The sequence below is a fragment of the Tribolium castaneum genome, chromosome 5, assembly GCF_031307605.1.
Source record: "Tribolium castaneum strain GA2 chromosome 5, icTriCast1.1, whole genome shotgun sequence".
Classification (NCBI taxonomy): Eukaryota; Metazoa; Arthropoda; class Insecta; order Coleoptera; family Tenebrionidae; genus Tribolium; species Tribolium castaneum.
The window spans coordinates 15,447,895-15,466,295 of NC_087398.1; the positions used below are offsets into that span (position 1 = coordinate 15,447,895).

The 18,401-nt window shown below is 29.8% G+C and overlaps 2 protein-coding genes across 26 annotated transcripts in view; one reads left to right on the plus strand and one right to left on the minus strand.

Annotated features, from left to right (window-relative positions):
* Positions 1–18,401, plus strand: part of LOC662139 (serine protease inhibitor 3/4) — a 59,079-nt gene that overhangs the window by 691 nt on the left and 39,987 nt on the right. For 17 of the 25 annotated variants that reach the window (XR_010334301.1, XM_064356847.1, XM_064356851.1 and 14 more), the window contains exons 1-2: positions 8,491–8,613; positions 8,677–8,797. The exons of 1 other annotated variant lie outside the window; for it this stretch is intronic. Coding sequence is in view for 23 of the 24 variants with exons in the window: in XM_064356847.1 (XP_064212917.1) it covers positions 8,716–8,797 (82 nt within the window). In the remaining variant the exon portion in view is untranslated. Of the gene's footprint in view, positions 1–8,490; positions 8,614–8,676; positions 8,798–18,401 lie in introns of those variants that run through there. 7 more of the 25 variants (XM_064356854.1, XM_008201883.3, XM_008201886.3 and 4 more) reach the window with 3 other exon arrangements.
* On the minus strand, positions 9,468–18,252 carry LOC103314838 (uncharacterized protein). The gene is made up of 3 exons (XM_008201890.3): positions 18,061–18,252; positions 14,260–14,683; positions 9,468–10,072 (listed from the first exon to the last, which is right to left on the minus strand). Exons 1-3 carry the CDS (start codon positions 18,172–18,174, stop codon positions 9,768–9,770), a joined length of 843 nt encoding a protein of 280 aa, XP_008200112.1. The 5' UTR covers positions 18,175–18,252; the 3' UTR covers positions 9,468–9,767.

Genomic DNA, 18,401 nt, shown 5'->3' on the forward strand with positions numbered 1-18,401 from the left:
TGCTGGCGAAACCCTAATGGATAACTAGATCAAAATTAAAATCGCATGGTGTGTATTTTCAAAAGTAGGTCGATTACAAAAGAACCTGTCGATTTCTTTTTATTTTTAAAAGTATTAGTTCTAGAAGCTTTGAATTTAAGCCAATGTAATTTAAAAAAAATATATGATTGCCGCTAGTTGTCCCTTCGTACTTTTAGAAATATTAAAAAAAAATTTGAAAAACTTAATTTACCCGCAAAAGGCTAATTAAGTTAAACAAAAAACAGGTTGATTAAGGTGTTCAATATTATGTAACAAGTCCGCAAAATACAGTTTTAGCGGACGAATCGGATTAAGGAGGAGGCGACGAAGGAGCCGAGTTCTTAATGAGATGAGTCCTCTAAAACTATTTTGCGGAAGTGTTGCATACAAACTTTTTTGGTACTAGCTCTCTAAAACAACAAAATTGTAGGTAATAGTTATTTACCTAACGAGTTTGGAAAGTGCGAATGTGGGAAACTGCTTTACAAACATGATAAGTACAATATTTTTTGTAACGAATATCTCAAAAAAATATAAAAAAAAATATTTTTTTTGATAATTTAGTTCTTTTTGCTGATGGGTTGGTAACAGGTCAAACAATTATCAAATTGACATGAACTGTCACTTATCACTTTCACTTTTCATACCCCCGACTAATGAATAGAAGGGAGAAAAAAGGATGGGGCCGTTGTGTAAATTTCTATTCTTACAAATTTGAAAACTCTCGAAAGCGTCAAGAAATTTACAATTATTAACTACTTTATGAATTTTTAACTTAGTGCTATTAATTCTATGGTCTTTCTATGTTGGGCAACATTTGATGTTTCAAATCTTCAAATTTTAAATGTGTTAAATGTTCTTTGATTCTAATGTACCTTGATCGACGTGTCTGCCCAATATATTTTTATTCACAATCTTTACAATTAATTTCATAAATCCCCGATTTTTCCAAAAGTCCAACTTTATCTTTTGGATTTCCGAGAAAACTTTTGAGACATGTGCCCGAGTTGTAAACAACTTGCAAGTCAAGATTTTTGAAAATTCTACTCAAACCTCTTGTGATTAACGGATTATAAGGTAAAGTTATAAAATTTGTTTTCTCGGGTGTGTTTGTAAAAGTCGTGGATTGTTTGACATTTTTGACATTGTATATATTTTTAAAATCAAATTTTGCAGGGTTTTTTGGTTTTTTACCCCCAACTCATCAACCTTTCGACAGAATTTATTTATTTTACCACGATTGTAGGTATGAGATTTTTTCACAATACCAAAAAGATTTCAGAAAGTAGAGGGTGCTATTTAAAATATTAAAGTAAGGGTCTGTAGCAACTAAGGGGTGAAATGTAGGTTGATTTTGAACTTCATTCTCTTTGAGATACTAGACGATCTGTTTATGAGTGGCTTATTTTGAAATGAAAGTTTTTGAAACTAATGTTAGCTAATTTTTAATAAAAAAAAAGAATATTTTGTCGTTTCATAATCTTAAAACGCCAAAATGATACAGTGTGATCCAGCCTATGGCTGCCGTCTTCTGGGGCTTAGTTATTATTTAAGTTGGTGTTTTGATATTATTGCATTTAAATTTCATAGTCAACTTGATGAACAACTATGTTGAACACACTGTATAAAAATTAATAGGGGTTGCCATTTGAAATAAGCAAAATAAAACGCTCTAATGTTCAAAAGTTTGTAAGTAAATTCTAAACCCCCTGTAATAATTTAGATCAATCAAACCTAATTCATGTCTGTAATTGTTCAACACGTACCTAGTACTAATGTCATCAAAAAAACGTTGCTTCTATTTTTTATTAATTTTTAAGACTAAGGGCCGGTTTATAAAAAGCTTTGTTAAAATTTAATTTGGTGTTAAAGCGAATGGACCAATCAAATTTGTTCCATTTGGTCATGTGATCAGTTAGTCACGCATTTAATTGCAGATTAACTTAATGACGCATCTATAAATCGACCCTAAATGTGTAAAACCAATTTTTTCGTTTTTATTTTTTTAAGTAATCCCTGAACCGATTTGCTAAAAACTTAAAAAGGTGCACAAAAAATAGTAGTATGCCAATAAAAAATATTATGTTGACGTCATACTTTTTGTCACACTCTATGATCATAAATATTTTCTTGAAATATGTCCTAGAGTATAAATAACGTCTACAAAAGATCGAAAGTCCAGCTTTTCTAATAACTGAGCTACAGAAGACGAAAGCTGAGCTGGGCCACTCCGTATAATGGGCCTATCAAATTCCGCACAAAGAAGAAATTAAATTACCTATTTGTAATTGTATGTACATATTTTAACATTTATATTATTAAAAACATTAAACACCTCAAATTAAAAAAAATAATTTCTACTCTAAACAGGCTCTGACGAGACTGACGACTGGTCAAAAACTTTTTTTTTTCTGAAAGCTGAATTTAACTGTATTTAATAATATTATTTTTATCTAATTATATTTTGTAGTATTTGACCGCATTTATTATACAATTAAAATTATTTAAATAATTTAACAATATTTAAAACATTGTTTATTTGCACTGTTTGCAACATAATGACTTTCTCCTCGGGGTAATCAATTTTCTGTTGATTAAGAAAGCTATCAAAATATTTGTTACATTTTCGCTAAATATAATCGGAAATTTGGAATCAGGAATAGCAACACTATGTATTTTAATAACTCTTGATTTTTTTAGTGAGTAACACTTTAGGCGTTTTCATTTATTTATTTCTGGAAAAAGATTAAGATAGAGATTTCATCGCTTTAGTTGTCTCTTTTCCTATCTCATATGTTGTGGCAAGTTGGTCATGATCATGCTCTTACCTTATCTCTTATCTCCTCCTGAACAACGAATCTCTAATAATAATCACGTATTTTTAGAACCATCACAGCGCACCATCACTGGTGCTATAAGCCCCCACGTTTTTTCATCACTGATTTTGCGCCCTTATCACTCGGAATTCTCGTTTTTGATTGATGAAATCTACCGTGCTACACATTCACTACACTTTGCCATCGTCATATTTCTCGAACGGTTGGAATTGTGGAACTGGCAGCCCTATAAATACGACGGAAATCCGGCCTGATATTTTTTCAACGTTTCCGACGCAAAGTCGCTTCAATAGTGAATTGGGTGTTTGTAGCGTCGCGGTGCTAGTTTGCAGGCGCTGCGTCTGAAGGCGGCAGCTTTGATATTTGTATTGTTCTCATTTCGTCATCGAAGTGTTTGAAACGCGCATGGTTTGCAAGTTTCAAATAAATGGGGTTTATTTGACGCCTGAATACTATCGTTTACAATAGGAATAGGTATTAATAGGTGCCTCTCACGATTCAAGTGACGTCATGTTATTGTATCTGTATTTAAAGCTACTTACTCATGGGGGGTTTTCATGAGAGTTTTACCGAGAAAATGCATGTTTCTTGAAAAGATATAGATATTATCTAAAATTTTCTTTAAATACAAAACTTAAATTTAATTATTTAATTCATTTTTAAGCCTATTGATCAAAAGTGAGAGAATTTTTTCTGAAATATGGCACAAAATTGTAAATGATATCGGAGAAATTTTTTTACCAAATTTACATAAGACTCAAATGATTTATTTAACTTTTAACTGAAAAGTTTACTAAAACTTGAAAGATTCTGTCAAAGCACAGTTGACCAGTGGTTGTAAATACTGCCCTGTTAAGCAAGAACGTCGTATCTACATTTTTTATCAAATTTGAGAATAACATGGAAGTTCGCGTCTAAAATACATTAGCAGTTATTGTACACAAATTTTGAAGAAGTTATTAACATTTTAACAAGGAAATACGGGTAGTGAAAATTTCTACTGAATTATTTAGCAAGAAAGTCGTATCTCAAAAAACTGTATTAAATCTTGATTATAATTGAGAAACCTAATATAAAGAACTCAAATTGCGATACATTACTACAGTCTTAATGTGTAGTAAGTATCTACTTGTACCTAATTATCAATTTAAGAAGCAAAATATTTGATGTTTTGGTAGCAATAAGATAAAAAACTTGAAACTCAAAGAAAATAAATATATACCTTCAGTCGAGGTACAAAAAGAACACATTTTAATAAAAAAAAATAACTTATTAGCGACCTTGTATTTATAAGCATTGGTTGTTCTTTTAGATCGATTTTTCGTTAATTTATTATGCTAATATCTAGATTTCAATTATTCAATTTTCTTTAAAAATTTTTTTAAATGTACAACTTTTTTGCTTTGTGACTTCAAGAAAATTTTTATTGCAAATGTCGCACATTGAAAAACAGCGTTCTAAAAAGATATGTTTACATAAAATTGCGTGTTAATATCATTTTTGCAAATGATTTATAAAAGTTCAAAATTTCATACTCCAAGCATATGAAATAAAAACTTTAAGAAACATGAAATAACTCAAAAAATACTTAAAAATAGTTACGACGTTTTCGCTAAATAATAGCGTATTTTACCTTATGTATGTACATACACAAAAGAGTATTTTTCACAAAAATTTCGTCAAAACAGAGCATAAAGAGCAAATTAGATTACATCGTAACTGCGTTGTCTTTAGGAATTTAATGCTGTGTAAAGAAAAAATTACAAAATTCGAGTAATTTTGCTCAACATGCAGGCGATTTTTGTAATAGAAATTACATGAAGTAATAGAGTAAAAAAAAACGTTTGATTAAAATACAAATATTAAGAAAACACAAAATTGTGGTGTCGGTAATCTTAACCTGTTTATTTTATCATTGGTTTATAGTTGCTGCTGAAAATCTGCATTTTAATTTCGAAGTTATGGAGAAATTTATCGGATAATACTTATTTCGGCAAATCTGCTTTAAATTAATTTTTTATCGATTTTTCTGATAATTACAAATTTGCATGATTTTAGGTACTAGAAGTTTCTGTTATTTTGTCGCTTGAAATATCCTAATGAAGTTAAATTGTTTGTACTGAAATAAAAAGTTAGATTGCCTAATTATTAAATCTACAATAAATTGGTTTAGTGTTGCCATCTTTACATAGTCATGATTGTGTATTGTTCATTCCAGGTAGGGAAGAATTTTTTTTTAATCTGCTCTGATTATTTATGATTTTTTTACTATATTCTTTGTAATAATAATAATAATACTATACTCAGTGTCATAAAAATTGCAACACCAAGAAGGAACAGGAATTTTTTAAAGAAACTTGGCACAAATGTTAGACTATTTTAAATGATTAAAATTTGAACGTTTTTAATAAAGTGATAAAGGAGTTTTTAACATTTAAACTCTTTTACAGCAAGTGTTGCTCTTCTAATTTTTTGCGTTTTTGACAATTTTTTTTTAATTCGTTTAGTTTATGTGTTATGATAACACAAAAATCCCTAGAGTTCGATAAAAAAAATTACCAACAATTAAACAAATTTTAAAGACGTACAATTTGTGAGCTACGATTAGGGGTTTTTTCATTTAGAGAAATTGCTATTTGTTCGAATAGTAATCCAAGTATCATTATGCGATGTTATCAGTCATTGATTAGAGAAAGTTCAGGACAAAGCAAAAGAGAACGCAGACTTAAAAAAAAACAAATGAAATCCAAAATGGTCATTTTCGGATTATGGCAATAATTCAAGTACAAGAAAATTTTCTGACTAATGGTTGAGTTCGAAGGTCTTCGTACTTCACTTCTGACTGTTTATCAATGAATTAGGTCATTTGGACTGCTTTTTGTTGGATTTCCTAGTATGAGGGAAATGAGCTAAAACACAACTTAAATCTGACACACCAAAACTTTTATTTGGAAAGACAACGAATTTCAACCACAAAGTGGTCATCCTCAGGTGAAAATATACACTGTATACATTGACTACATGATGGTCGAAACGCGTTGTGTTTCGAAATAAAGATTTGATGGATCAGGCTTAGATATGCGTTTTTGCCCATTCCTCCCATACCAAATAAATCCAACAGGAAACAGTTCAAATGACCAATTTCGATGGTAAACAGTCTGAATTTAAACTGAAACGAATTAAAAAAAAAACACAAAAAAATTGTTAGAAAAGCAAAAAATTCGAAGAATAACACTTGCTGGTAAAAGAACTTAAATGTTAAAAACTCCCTTATCACTTGATTAAAATCGCTCAAATTTTAAACATTTATTAATTATTACTTGCTATTAGTCGACCATTTGTGCCAGGTTTCGTCAAAAAATTCAAATTCACGAGCAGATAATGCCAACTTTTCTTTACAAGTACAATACAACGTTTTCTCTTATAAGTACATCGAGAAACTTTAAATTTTTTTACCGACAGAATAAAAAAATCACTAATAGAATACAAAAATCACCAATAGAGTACAAAAAACACCAAATCGAATAAAAAACTCACCAAATGGCTACATTATTCTATCGAATTTTTGTTGTAAGACTTTAATTGAAGAAATTTATATAACTAGGTGTATTGCTCACCCCAAATCCGGGTACGTAATGTAAATATAATTTCCCAATTTTCCCTTTTAAGGCGATATGAACTACTTTTATAACCGATTTTGACACTGAAAATTGTTTATAAAAAAACAGACCTTAACTAAGGTACTGGATGCTGTCATGGACAGAGGTACAGCCATCATATAATTTTGACAATGACAGCGGCTTTTTGATCTTGAAAATTTTTCTTGTCAAATCGACTACATTGTCAAAAATAGATATTTTATAGTTCATTTTTTTATATAATCAACTGTCAGTGTCAAAATTCTGATAAAAATCAAACTATATCACCCTAAAAGTTTATGTCCAACTATTTTTGAAAGTGGCTGTATCCTGTATTTGACATTTTGAACACCAAATTTGACATTTTGAAAATTGGACGTTAGTGTTAATCGTTAATTCGTTAGTCTAGAGGTGGTCTAATATAACTAAATGTCTTGTCGTACGTGTTTTAAATTGAAGACAACTTAAAAATTTTGGAAAATGAATTTGCCAGGTAAAAAATTACACCAACTTTTATTAAAAAAAATTACTATTTATGATAATACCAACCTGACGGCTCTTAGACAGTTGATTATAAAAAAAATCGACTATAGGTAAACTTTAGTGTCAATAAATTGTGACACTGACACAAAATCTTTCAAATCTTGTCACTCTTTTGGCATTTTTCAAGGTCAAAAAGCCGTTGTCATTGTCAAAATCATATGATGGCAGTACCTCTGTCCATGACTTCTAGTACCTTAACCATAACTAATATCTATATATCTTATAGATAGATATTACTATATTACTATCTATAAGAGAAAGAATTTTTTTAAAGACTAACGAGAGTTCTAGGTAGGTAGCTAGGTAGCTAGGTATATTGTTGAAATTTAACTCCGCTTCAGATGAAAATGTAAAATCGAAAAAATTAAGAAGAAAATTTGAAGATTATTTCCTATTTGCAGATTCTAAAGGGGTCCAAGAATTTTGTCTATACCTAATATGTTTTTTTAATAATCATTTTACTGCTAGATATAATAAAATCCTTATTAATGATATTTTATAATTTCTACTTGGTTTTAATTGTATAACAGGATATTTTTGTTACATTTTATTATTATATACAAGGTGTGTTAAAATGATAAAAAAAGTCTCTTTATAGAACTATTATACAAACCCTCTGACATCGAATATTGTCATTCTTTATGTATTAACTATCCACAAAAATAAGCTTCGATAATAAAGAATAAAGTTTTTTAACACAGTGTAGATATTATGCCCCTCTAACCGTTAGCAACAACTGTCAATTTTCATAATTATTTTTCATAGTGGATTTTTTTGAAAAGAATTGGCTATTTGTGAATCTTCCAACCGACGATAGACAATTTCAGATCATATTTTTGATTTTGATCATATTTGGATTTTTTTGAGTGAAATGGAGCACAAATTGAGAGTTTCTGGTGGATTTTCTTCGCTCAAAGTGTCGTTATTTTCTTACACAGAAACACTCAATTGTGCTTTATTTTTCATCCAAAAAAATCAAATGCGATGTTGCAGTTCTACCAGGTGGCCAACCTTATCGCACACCTAAGAAAACCGCGTTTTCTAATTAAATAAAAAAATTGCATTTTACACGCCTGGTTAATTTTTTACTTACAAATAAAGATAATAATTAAAAAAAGTTATTTTCGACCAAACAGTCAAATTCTGAATTTTATACATTACATTTACTCAATACTCATACATTTTAGAGCGCTTACTTGCAAAATTTGAAGTAAAAGCATTTACTCAATTTTATTAATACGGTCTCTTGTGTTACTAAATTCTTATTAAGGAAACTAATCTACTTTTTCTCTCTTAATCTTATTTCTCTTTATACTATAACAAACTGAGTCATACTGAGTCATACATACAATTTTATCAACATTTTAAAAAAGATCGTCATGTTTTAACTATTCTTGTTTAGTGGCACTGTAAATTATTTACTCTTGAACAAAACAAACAAATTTATCTTTATTACTTCTACGTGTACAGTATTCTTGGTCTTTGTATTTCAATAATGTAGGAGTAATTTTTTTGTTACTCCGACAGCAAGAATTTATCATTTTCACTCACTTCCATGATAATTGATCATTATCGTAAGTTACCTAATCGCTCGCCTAATCGGTAGAACAAATAATATAGGAATTATGTACTTCTAGGCATGGCAGATAAAAAAAAATCTATAAAGCGTCACACAAATGATAACAGTTATTAAAACTCGTGCACTAACGTTCCAAAAATTTCAAACTTTGGGGAAAATTTACTTTTCTTCTGTATTAGGTGAGTACACTAAATAATAAATTATTTTCGAGTAATTTCATTTAAAACATGTCGCCCTGTGACGTTTATGCTTATCTAAAACGGACTAATTTAATATAACCGGATGATCAAAAATTCTCGGAGTAACTTTTGTGTGGTAATAGAAAATATCTAACTCATTTTAAAGTTCTTATGGCAAATGTTGTTTTCTTCAAAGTTATATTGTGAATTCAGTTTATACAGGATGTATCAGAAATACGTGTGTTAACTTTACCACGTAAGTTACCTGTTAAAATTAAGACACGTATTTCTGATACACCCTGTATACGTTCAGATCATAACGTATTCTTGAATCTTGATTTAGTGGAGACTACAGATCTTATAATATAGACATCTGTTCAATAAATTAGTAAATTCAATAATAGATTAAATACGTTAACACAGGAAAAAAGAGCAGGAATTAAAACGGTTGCTACCAAAAAAAATTAGTAAGTTGTTTAAAAAAATATTTTTATGGTTAGCAAGAGTTTTGAATCAATCTGTATAGAATAGGTAATCAGAATTTTTTTAAAAATTCATGTTATTTACGTCTGGTCTAAGTCGCCGAATGAGTGACAAAGAGATTATTATTTTGACACTTTAATAGAAGGAACGATAAGACGCACAAGTAGTAAGTAAACACAAAACAAAATAATGTTACTAACAATTTATTTTATATTAAATATAAGGTAATACAGTAATAACGGGACACAAATACGTAAAATAAATAACAATGCGTCAACAGGAAGGTACAATTAATTCTAATTATTTTACATTTGTACATATGAATACGTGAAGAAATAAGTAACAACTGTGTAGGAGGAGGCAATTTAAAACAATAAACAACAAAGTCTAATTATTATTAGTCACATTCAATGTGGATGTAAATGAGGTACTGTATATGGAAGCTGAGATAATTACTTATTTTAGGTACTACAATACGTGTAAAAAACTAATATTGGCACACAAACACACCGAAGAGTAATAAAATAATCATAAATAATGAATTCTGAATAGTGTTACTGCCATTCCAGCACACTTTTTTAATAGCACGTGTATTTAAACCCTTCCTGTTTAACAAACTGTGAACTCCGTGGATATCAGCTGAACTCAACTTCCTCTCACGGCTTAGAAGAATTGTAAACAATTGTCTATCAGGCAACTGGTGACAGAAAGTCAACACTAAGTGGCTTCCCACCGCTTTTATGACTTGCACAGTCCCTGCGAAACTGCTGTAAAGCGGCTCCAACTCCGATCCTACAATTGTTTTCTCATAAAAATTAAAAAAAACTAATTTTATGACAGTCCTTTAGAGGAAAAAGGGTGTTCTTTGCTTGAATGCGAATTTAAAACTCTTTTTGTTTTCTTGGTTGTATTTTAATAATTCTGTTAGCATATTTCAATTCAATAAATTTATAATTGTGTGGTGGTTTGAAATTGACGGTCCCTAAAAAATTGTTAGTTTTTTATTATTTCTGTTTGAAAAATTGTACACTGTTTTTTTTTAAACCTTTTCTTTTGATAAAAAAATATGATTAAGTATTGATATAGTACGTCATTGTCTTCTCGTTTAGACAGAAAGAAGATATAAGATATAAATTATTCATACACTTTAAAAAAATAATAGCAAATGAAATTTATAGTTTCAATGAGAGATCTAATCATTAATAACTATTTTACAATTGTACCAACAATTAGCGACTTAAGGAAGAAAGTTAAAATGTTACTAATGTTGGTGTTAAATTCCCTCATTGCATGTTTAATCGACATTTTTTTTATTAAAATTAAATCAAATCAAATCATGGCCTACTACGATTAAAAATTTCAAAAATATAACCACCTTTAACAAAAAAACGGATCGACAAAAAATGTTTTTCTTTGACAGTTAGATACGCAATTTTTTTCTCTTTCCGAAAATGTTTCAAAAAGTAGGGAGTGCTATTTAAAATTTGAAAGTAGGGGTGGCTAGCGATTAAGGAATGAAACCCAAAATGTAATTTATGTTGGTTTTGAACTTCCCCCTCGCGATCTTAATCGACCTGTTTTTGCTTCAAAATAGATTTGCCCAATGTCAAAATTTATTGAGACTGGCTCCTTTTGAAAGGAAAGGAAAGCACTGTATGTATTATATTTTGATTAATTAAAAATTGTGTCTGGTGACAAAAGAAAAAAATTAAACAACAAAAAAAGTGTTAGTTAATTAATTTTTCATCAGTAAATGCGTTTTGACGTTGTAGCTAACGATGAAAAAGTTAGAAGTAACAAACTGCTTACGTAAACTATTTACTTAAAATGCTTAATTATCATATTTTTAAGAGAAAATGTTACATCAACTCTAATTTTCTAGCATGATTTTTGTATTTTTTTGTTTTTCCTAATTACCGTCAATAAATTCTACTAAATTGTATTTGTTTGTTTTATTTTTTTAATCGAGTTTGTTTGATTTTTTCAGAATTTTAAATATCAAGTTTCTAGTTGCATTAAATTTTATATTTTATTCTGTTTTGTTAAAGACAAAGTACAATAATGTTAAGTTTTGATTAAAGTGATTCACTGAAATGCGAATCGGATAATAAATCTAAAATGAAAGAAAATAAAGGACTGAAACTAAAAAATCTGTGATGTGAAACGAAAAAGATACAAAAATCACTGAAAAACTGAAAAAAACTCACGTCAAAATCAGGAAATATCAAAAACTCGTATCTGCAATATATAAATTTTTGATTAAGTTTCACTGAAATTCTGATATCTATACGAGTTATTAATTTATAGCAATGAAGTTACTTCTTTGGAAATTTTATTTATTTTCGGAATTTTTTTTTGTTTTTTTTTTAATCACACAGGGTGTTCAAAAACTAGCGCACCAACTCAGTGGTAGGTTGTTGAGAAACGTGTGTAGATCACGGAAAAAATATTGAACAAGTTTCTAAAGTTATAGATTAGTGTGGGCCACCTTATCGCGCACCCAAGAAAATCACGACTTCTAATGAAATAAAAATCCTGAAATTTTACACACCAGCCTGTACATTGATAAGGACCATTCTCGAATTTTATTAATTTTTTTTGTTAATAAATGAAGTCGTAGTAGTTTTGTGAGTTTTTGGGCACTAACTGTTAATTTAAATACAAAGTTTTTAGACCAAGTGCTAGCCCATCGAACCCTGGTATCAGAATTACCACTTTTTACTTGGTTAGCTAAATAAAATCAATCTTTTTTATTTAAACAAATCAGACCCCTGTTTTATTAGAAGATGGTATAATTTGCCAACAGGGATCAGTTACCAGTAGTCAACCCTTATTTACAGTCTTGCAATAAAACTGATGCTTGCATTGAAATATCCCAACGAAATCTTTTACAATCTTACCCAAATTACAGTTCACATTGTCACCTAAATTTACGACGCCACAAGTAGCAACTCATAAATAAAAATAATTTTTAAAGTTAAAATGTAAAAGTGCGTTTAATTCAAAATCTAATTGGTATTTTTCTTCGCTAATTTCGTAAACTTTTATCTGAAGTGAATACGCGTGGTTTAGTATAAAATTTAGAATTTGATTTTTTGGTAGCAAATTACTTTTTTTTAATTATTATTTTTATCTGTAAGTGAAAAATTACCAAAAAAGTAGGGGAGATATCTTTAGAACGTACAGTCAGGCGTGTAAAATGCAATATTTTTTGCTAATCCCGATTTTCTTAGGTGCGCGATAAGGTTGCCCACCTAGTATTTTACAAAATTGGGAACTACTAATTATTTTGCTAACTTTTTCAGCTTTCATTATTTTCTAATGTTTTTATGTTTCATACTAGGTAATCGTTCCGTAACAAAACGATGAATAATTAATTTTAAATTTACTATCAGACTAGCATTTTTTTTTTATTTAAAAAAATTATAATTCATCAAAAAATCACAGTTTGTAGATGTGCCAACACTGGGAATGATTTCCTAGGAAACCGTTTCAAAAATAATTTATTCTTATTGTTGATCAAATTCTATTAAAATCACGACTGTTAGACAACGTTCCCACATATCATTGATTTAAAATTCATTATTTATCAGTAACTTTAATACAAAGAATTTTTTGCTATTTTTACCTTTATATGTAAGCAATTCTCTACCACACTCCATTGAGTTGTTGCGCCGGTTTTTGAGCACCCGGTTTGTATTTTGGGTTTTTTGGTGTAACCACGTTTTTCAGGCCATGTTTGAATTTATCAATTTTTTGTAAATTCTAGGTATTTCAAGTTATTTCTAAATTAATGCTCGTTAAATGTCTGATTTTTAATACAGAATACAAATTTACTACGTTTGATATCCAATTTCAAATGTTTACTACGTTTTCATGGAGGATTCAATTCGATTTGAAAACTGTTTCGGAATCCAGTTTCAAACGTGTTTTCATGGCAAGTTTTAAATCTGGATTTGAAATTTTGACAATTTTATTTGTCACTTTTCATTGGAAGTTCAACTGTAAACACTTTCTGGAAGAAATGTTTTATGGATTTACAATGAATTTAACTTATTCAGTGCTTTAGTTAGTGCTTTAGTTAGCACAAGGTTTAATGTTCAACAAGCTAAGCTTTTTTTAAAAATTCTCCACTTTCATGAAAAAGGTTCCATTCGATCTCGATACGATTCCAAAATTTGGTGAATCAAACTTGGACTCAGATCGAACTCAATATATTGAAGTCAAGGTCTTTTCATGAGTTGGATCCGTATTCAAATCGATTTGAATCCTCATGAAAACATACTAAATGTTATGCTTTTGGTACAGTTATATTAAGAGAAAGAACTGAGAAATCTGAAAACTTCAAACGATAGCCACACAACTCTGCGGTTTTCACATTTTTCGTCGATTTTCTAGTTTGTTTCTTAGGTTTAGTTTTTAGTCTTTTTAGGTTTTTCAAACTCATATACAGTTATGCACGTGTTTTTTGGCTTTATGGATTTTCAAGTGTTGATAAGTTTTTGCGGTTAGTCTGTACTTTTTGAAACTCTTACGATTATTGGGTTTTTAGTTTATAATTATAGTCTCTAGTCTATGTATTTGAGCATTTTTAGTTCACAAATTTTTCAACTCGTCGAAGTTTATGTATTATAAGATATTATTAATATTATTGTTAAATTCAGAATTTCTGAAGTAGTTTTGTAATTTGTTATTATTTATTGATAATGTTGTTATACGGATATAATATGTATGATTTAAGTACTTCTGTTTAAATTTAAGTGTTTTTTTTTCTCTGGTGGTACCACGTAACTAACATAATTAAGATTTTGGGGTACCAGGAAACAATACCTAAAGATTCTAAAAAAAATCATTTCTGCTTTAGTAACTTCATTATATTAAGTACGTTTTTTACAGAATTATTTAAATAAAAATTAGTGTACCCCTTTTCGTCTAATAAAGTAAAGATTTAGGTAATGGACAGCGTAATTAAATTTTACCATTTTGAGGACCAGCACTGATCCAAAATCCCGGTTTGCTCGTGTTATATTTCAGTTGGTATTCCGTCTCACTTCCGTTTTCGTCCCACCAGATCCTCAACCGTCGCATTTCGTAAGGGTAGTCTCTTGGGTTGTAAAATTTCGAACCATAACGCCTTTCGTTGTAATTCCTATAGTAAGGGCCCTGCGTGGCGCGTTCGTATTGGTCATAATTCGGGTTTCTGTCAGTGGGTCTAGGATGGGGGGGACGTCTTTCGCCGTAATTGTAACCGTAGTTGTAATTTTTGTACAAGGGGTTGTAAGTTGTAGTAGGATAGTCTTTGCTGAGGGTTAAATGTAGGACAGGGCAGGATTTACCAATGCGTACGTAGTGGTCTTCCACTTGGTGATTTATTATTTCGATTCCGTACCACATCCCCATTAACTATAATAAATAAATGAATAAATAAATAAATAATAGTATATTATACAGGGTGTCTCAGCTAAGACTTTCGAGCCTGAGATCTCAGATATTTGTCAACGGATTTTTATGAGATTCAAAATGCAGATATTTTAGAAGATAAAGATTAAAATTCAATTAATGCAACAACTCAAGTCTTAAAAACGTAATTTTTACATGCCTTTTTAAAATGTCAAGACTTATATTAAAAAAAATTATTGACAGTGAAAAATGCTGTCAAAAAAAACTCGTTTGTGGAAGACGTCTGTTAAGCGAGAAAAATAAGAAACAAACTGTTAAACGTGGGTACAGATGCAAAAGCGTAGATCTCTATGAGACAAATGAGCACTTCCATTGAATTTTGGTCAATCCTACTCGCAGAAACGTCGTAACTGTCACGCAAGGGACATTTCACAATTATCTCTTGTCCATACAAAGTTAAAAAACAATATTTTTGACTTACTTTTGGTACAGGATGCTTTAATTCTTTCAAAAAACACTAAAAAACTGAACAACAACTGAAAAATTTTAGACACTTGAACATTTAGAACTTTGGAAACATTTCGTACACTGCTGATTGGATTCTCTTCAAAAGCTTGAATTACAGCCTCAACTATTGCTTCGTTTCCAGTGACGTGTTTTGTCCTCACTCGATTAAGCTCAGGTACGCTTCCTGTGTCTTCAAATTATTGACGATTATTTGAACTTTAAATTTCATAAATAACATTTCACAAAAAGTCCAACGACACTTTCCGTAGGCGAATATTGATTCCTTTTTCAACAACACAAGTTTCAGCCACTGTTGTTGGTTTTTAAAGTAATTTTACCAAATTAAAACAATTTTACTTTTCTAACAGCGCGCACACTTTTGACAATTTTTTTCAGTGGTACACAAAATGCCGTATAGAAATGCTTCATCAATTGTTTCAAAAGGATACTGCCCAAATTACTATCAAAATTTGGATTAAGTTTTTAACAACAAAATTTAATTTTTTTATTGGATCAGCCGAGCGATTTGGTTAATTTTTTGTGTGGCCATTTATTTTTCGGGTTTAATGATCCAACGGTAAGTTGGCTTAATTTTAAATAAAAGAAATGTGTTTTTAAATTTCATTTTTTAACTTGAGGTCATTTTTTTGCTCCTATTTGAAAGACTACCTCCTAAAATATGTGCATTCTAAATTTCATAACAATCCTTTGACAAATAACTGCAATATTAAGCTCGAAAGTCTTAGCTGAGACACCCTGTGTAACTTCTTAACCAAGTCTTTCGACCGAGTCAATACAAACATCTTAATAAATCCACTATTAACTTGGATTAAATCATTCTTAACTGATCGAAAACAGAATGTAATCATAAAGGATATTAAGTCACAGTTCATCGATGTGCCTTCTGGTGTTCCCCAATCACACCTAGGTCCGACATTATTTTTATTGTAATGACGATGTAAATAAAGTGATAGCCACTACAAATTGTTATTGTTTGCTGATGATTTCAAATTATTTCGGGCAAATGACAAAGACAATGATTCTGAGTTATTACAAGAAGACCTTAACTCTCTTCTTTCTTGATGTTCTCTAAACGGCTTAGAACTTAATGCCAAAAAATGTAAGGTGTTAATTTTCTCAAAGAAAAACACTCTTCTGCAACACGTCACTACGTTTTAAGTAGCGAACAGAACATTACTGCGACCTGCATGTGACTCTTGACAGTCAAGTAACTTTTGTATCACATAGACAATACTAATTCAAAAGTGAATAAAATGCTTAGATTTGTCTTGAGACAATCTTGTGATTTTTCTACTATTCGTGTTCTTGTGATATTGTTTAATTCTTTCGTTTGATCCATCTTGGAATATGATAATATTATTTGGCGTCCTTATTACCAGTCGCATACTATTAGATTAGAAAGAATTTGAAGGAAATTCGTTAAACATTTGTTTATTTAATTTAATTATCTTATTTTGGTTTGTCATCAGTTCATCACTAAATGTTCGTTTCAAATATCTTGATCTTTGTTTTGTTTTTGAGATTTTGGCTGGTGTGATTAATTGTAGCACTCATTTGTCTTTATTTTTGTTACGTGTTCCAAATTAGAAGAAAGAAACCCTCCCCTTTTCGAGACACTGTTTCACCGTACTGTCTATGGTTCTGAGTCTCCAATATCTCGTCTCTCTAAATTAACATGTGATTATTCAAATCTTAAGTTTGTGGGTGTTTCTTACAGTAAATTCAAAATTGACAGCACAGCTGTACTAAAAATGTAACTGGAATTCCGTTAATGAAGCATTATTATTATTATTATTATTTTCACTCGTTTCATAATCCACTCGTGAAATAAAACTTCCGACTCACACTCAAACTCAAATAAATAACTATAATGCTACTAAAATAATATTTTTGTACTCATAGCTTTTCGATATCTATACTGCGGTGTGTTTTTTACTTTGCAACAATGGCTAAGAATATTTAATAGGTTGGTATCGCTGCCGTCGAGATGGAAACCATACTTTTTTTATGATAAGTGACAACTCATGTCAATTTGATGATTGTTTGACCTATTACTAACTGATCAGCAAAATGAACTAAATTATCAAAAAAAAATTCTTATTTTTTTTGAGATATTCGTTACAATAAATATTGTACCTATCTTGTTTCTAAAGCAATTTCCCACATTCCCACTTCATGCACTTCAAATAAAGTGCTCATGTGGGAAATTGCACTTTCCAAACTCGTTAGGTAAATAACTATTATAACATTTTTAATTAATTTAGTATTGATACCATAAATTTTAATATAAACGGTTTTATTTGGTTTTAACAAATTAATCAAAACTCTCATTTAATAAAAGTTATTGCTTCTTCAAAAATAAATAAATTTATAAAATTTGGAATTTTCGTTATTTGCGTTTTAATTTTTTGCCCATTGGGTACTGTTTCATGAGTTGATGAGGCACATTTACAAAAAAGTTTTAGTGTGTCACTTTAATATTTTTTCAGTGAAACTTATTTTTTAATTTGCAAGATCTTTTGTGAAAATTTGTGATTTTTTGAGGAATTTATTAGTTATATCTTTCTTTTTTTGTTAATTTTATTTGTATACAACTTTTAAAATTAAAAAAAATGCAGCGTCAGGCATTCGTATTATGGAACTGATGAGATTAGGTATAACATTTACATGACTATCTCAGACTTTGACAAGTAGTACAAATTATTTTAAATTTTGAAGCCACTTATTATTACTACCTGATGAGTTATTGTGAAACTTTAACATTTAATTTCTATATCCCAGAATTTAGCTTCAGGTTATAATCCATTTGTGAGGATACTAGGTATATGTATTTTTTTTTAAATATCATTTACCTGTTCTATGCTAACATGTTGCTGAGGGTTCATGTCTGCACAAAAGAAGTAAGGGGAAACGTCTGCATTTGAAACAGTGAGTAAATAAAAACTTAAACCCCAAAATGGCCACATGTTGAGGAAACACAGACGCACAAGCACATTTAATGGAACAATTTCTGTTTGACTGATTTTAATGTAAAAATTAGGCGACTCCTGACCCATGTGTGGGGGCTTATTACGTGTCGTCTTTAATCTAATCAAAGGCAATTATCATTTATATGCTAATGACATTTTCTTCAATAAAAAGGGCTGATGATATTCCTACCATTAGTTATATTTTTTATAAAATTATTAAATTA

What these genes read in the sequence shown, in the direction of transcription:
- LOC103314838 (XM_008201890.3), bottom strand. Translation starts at nt 18,174, where the DNA reads ATGTGGCCATTTTGGGGTTTAAGTTTTTATTTACTCACTGTTTCAAAT. An exon ending in AACATGTTAGCATAGAACAG is followed by an intron (nt 14,684 to 18,060) that starts GTAAATGATATT and finishes TATTTATTATAG; the next exon opens with TTAATGGGGATGTGGTACGG. An exon ending in CAGTGCTGGTCCTCAAAATG is followed by an intron (nt 10,073 to 14,259) that starts GTAAAATTTAAT and finishes AAACAATTGTAG; the next exon opens with GATCGGAGTTGGAGCCGCTT.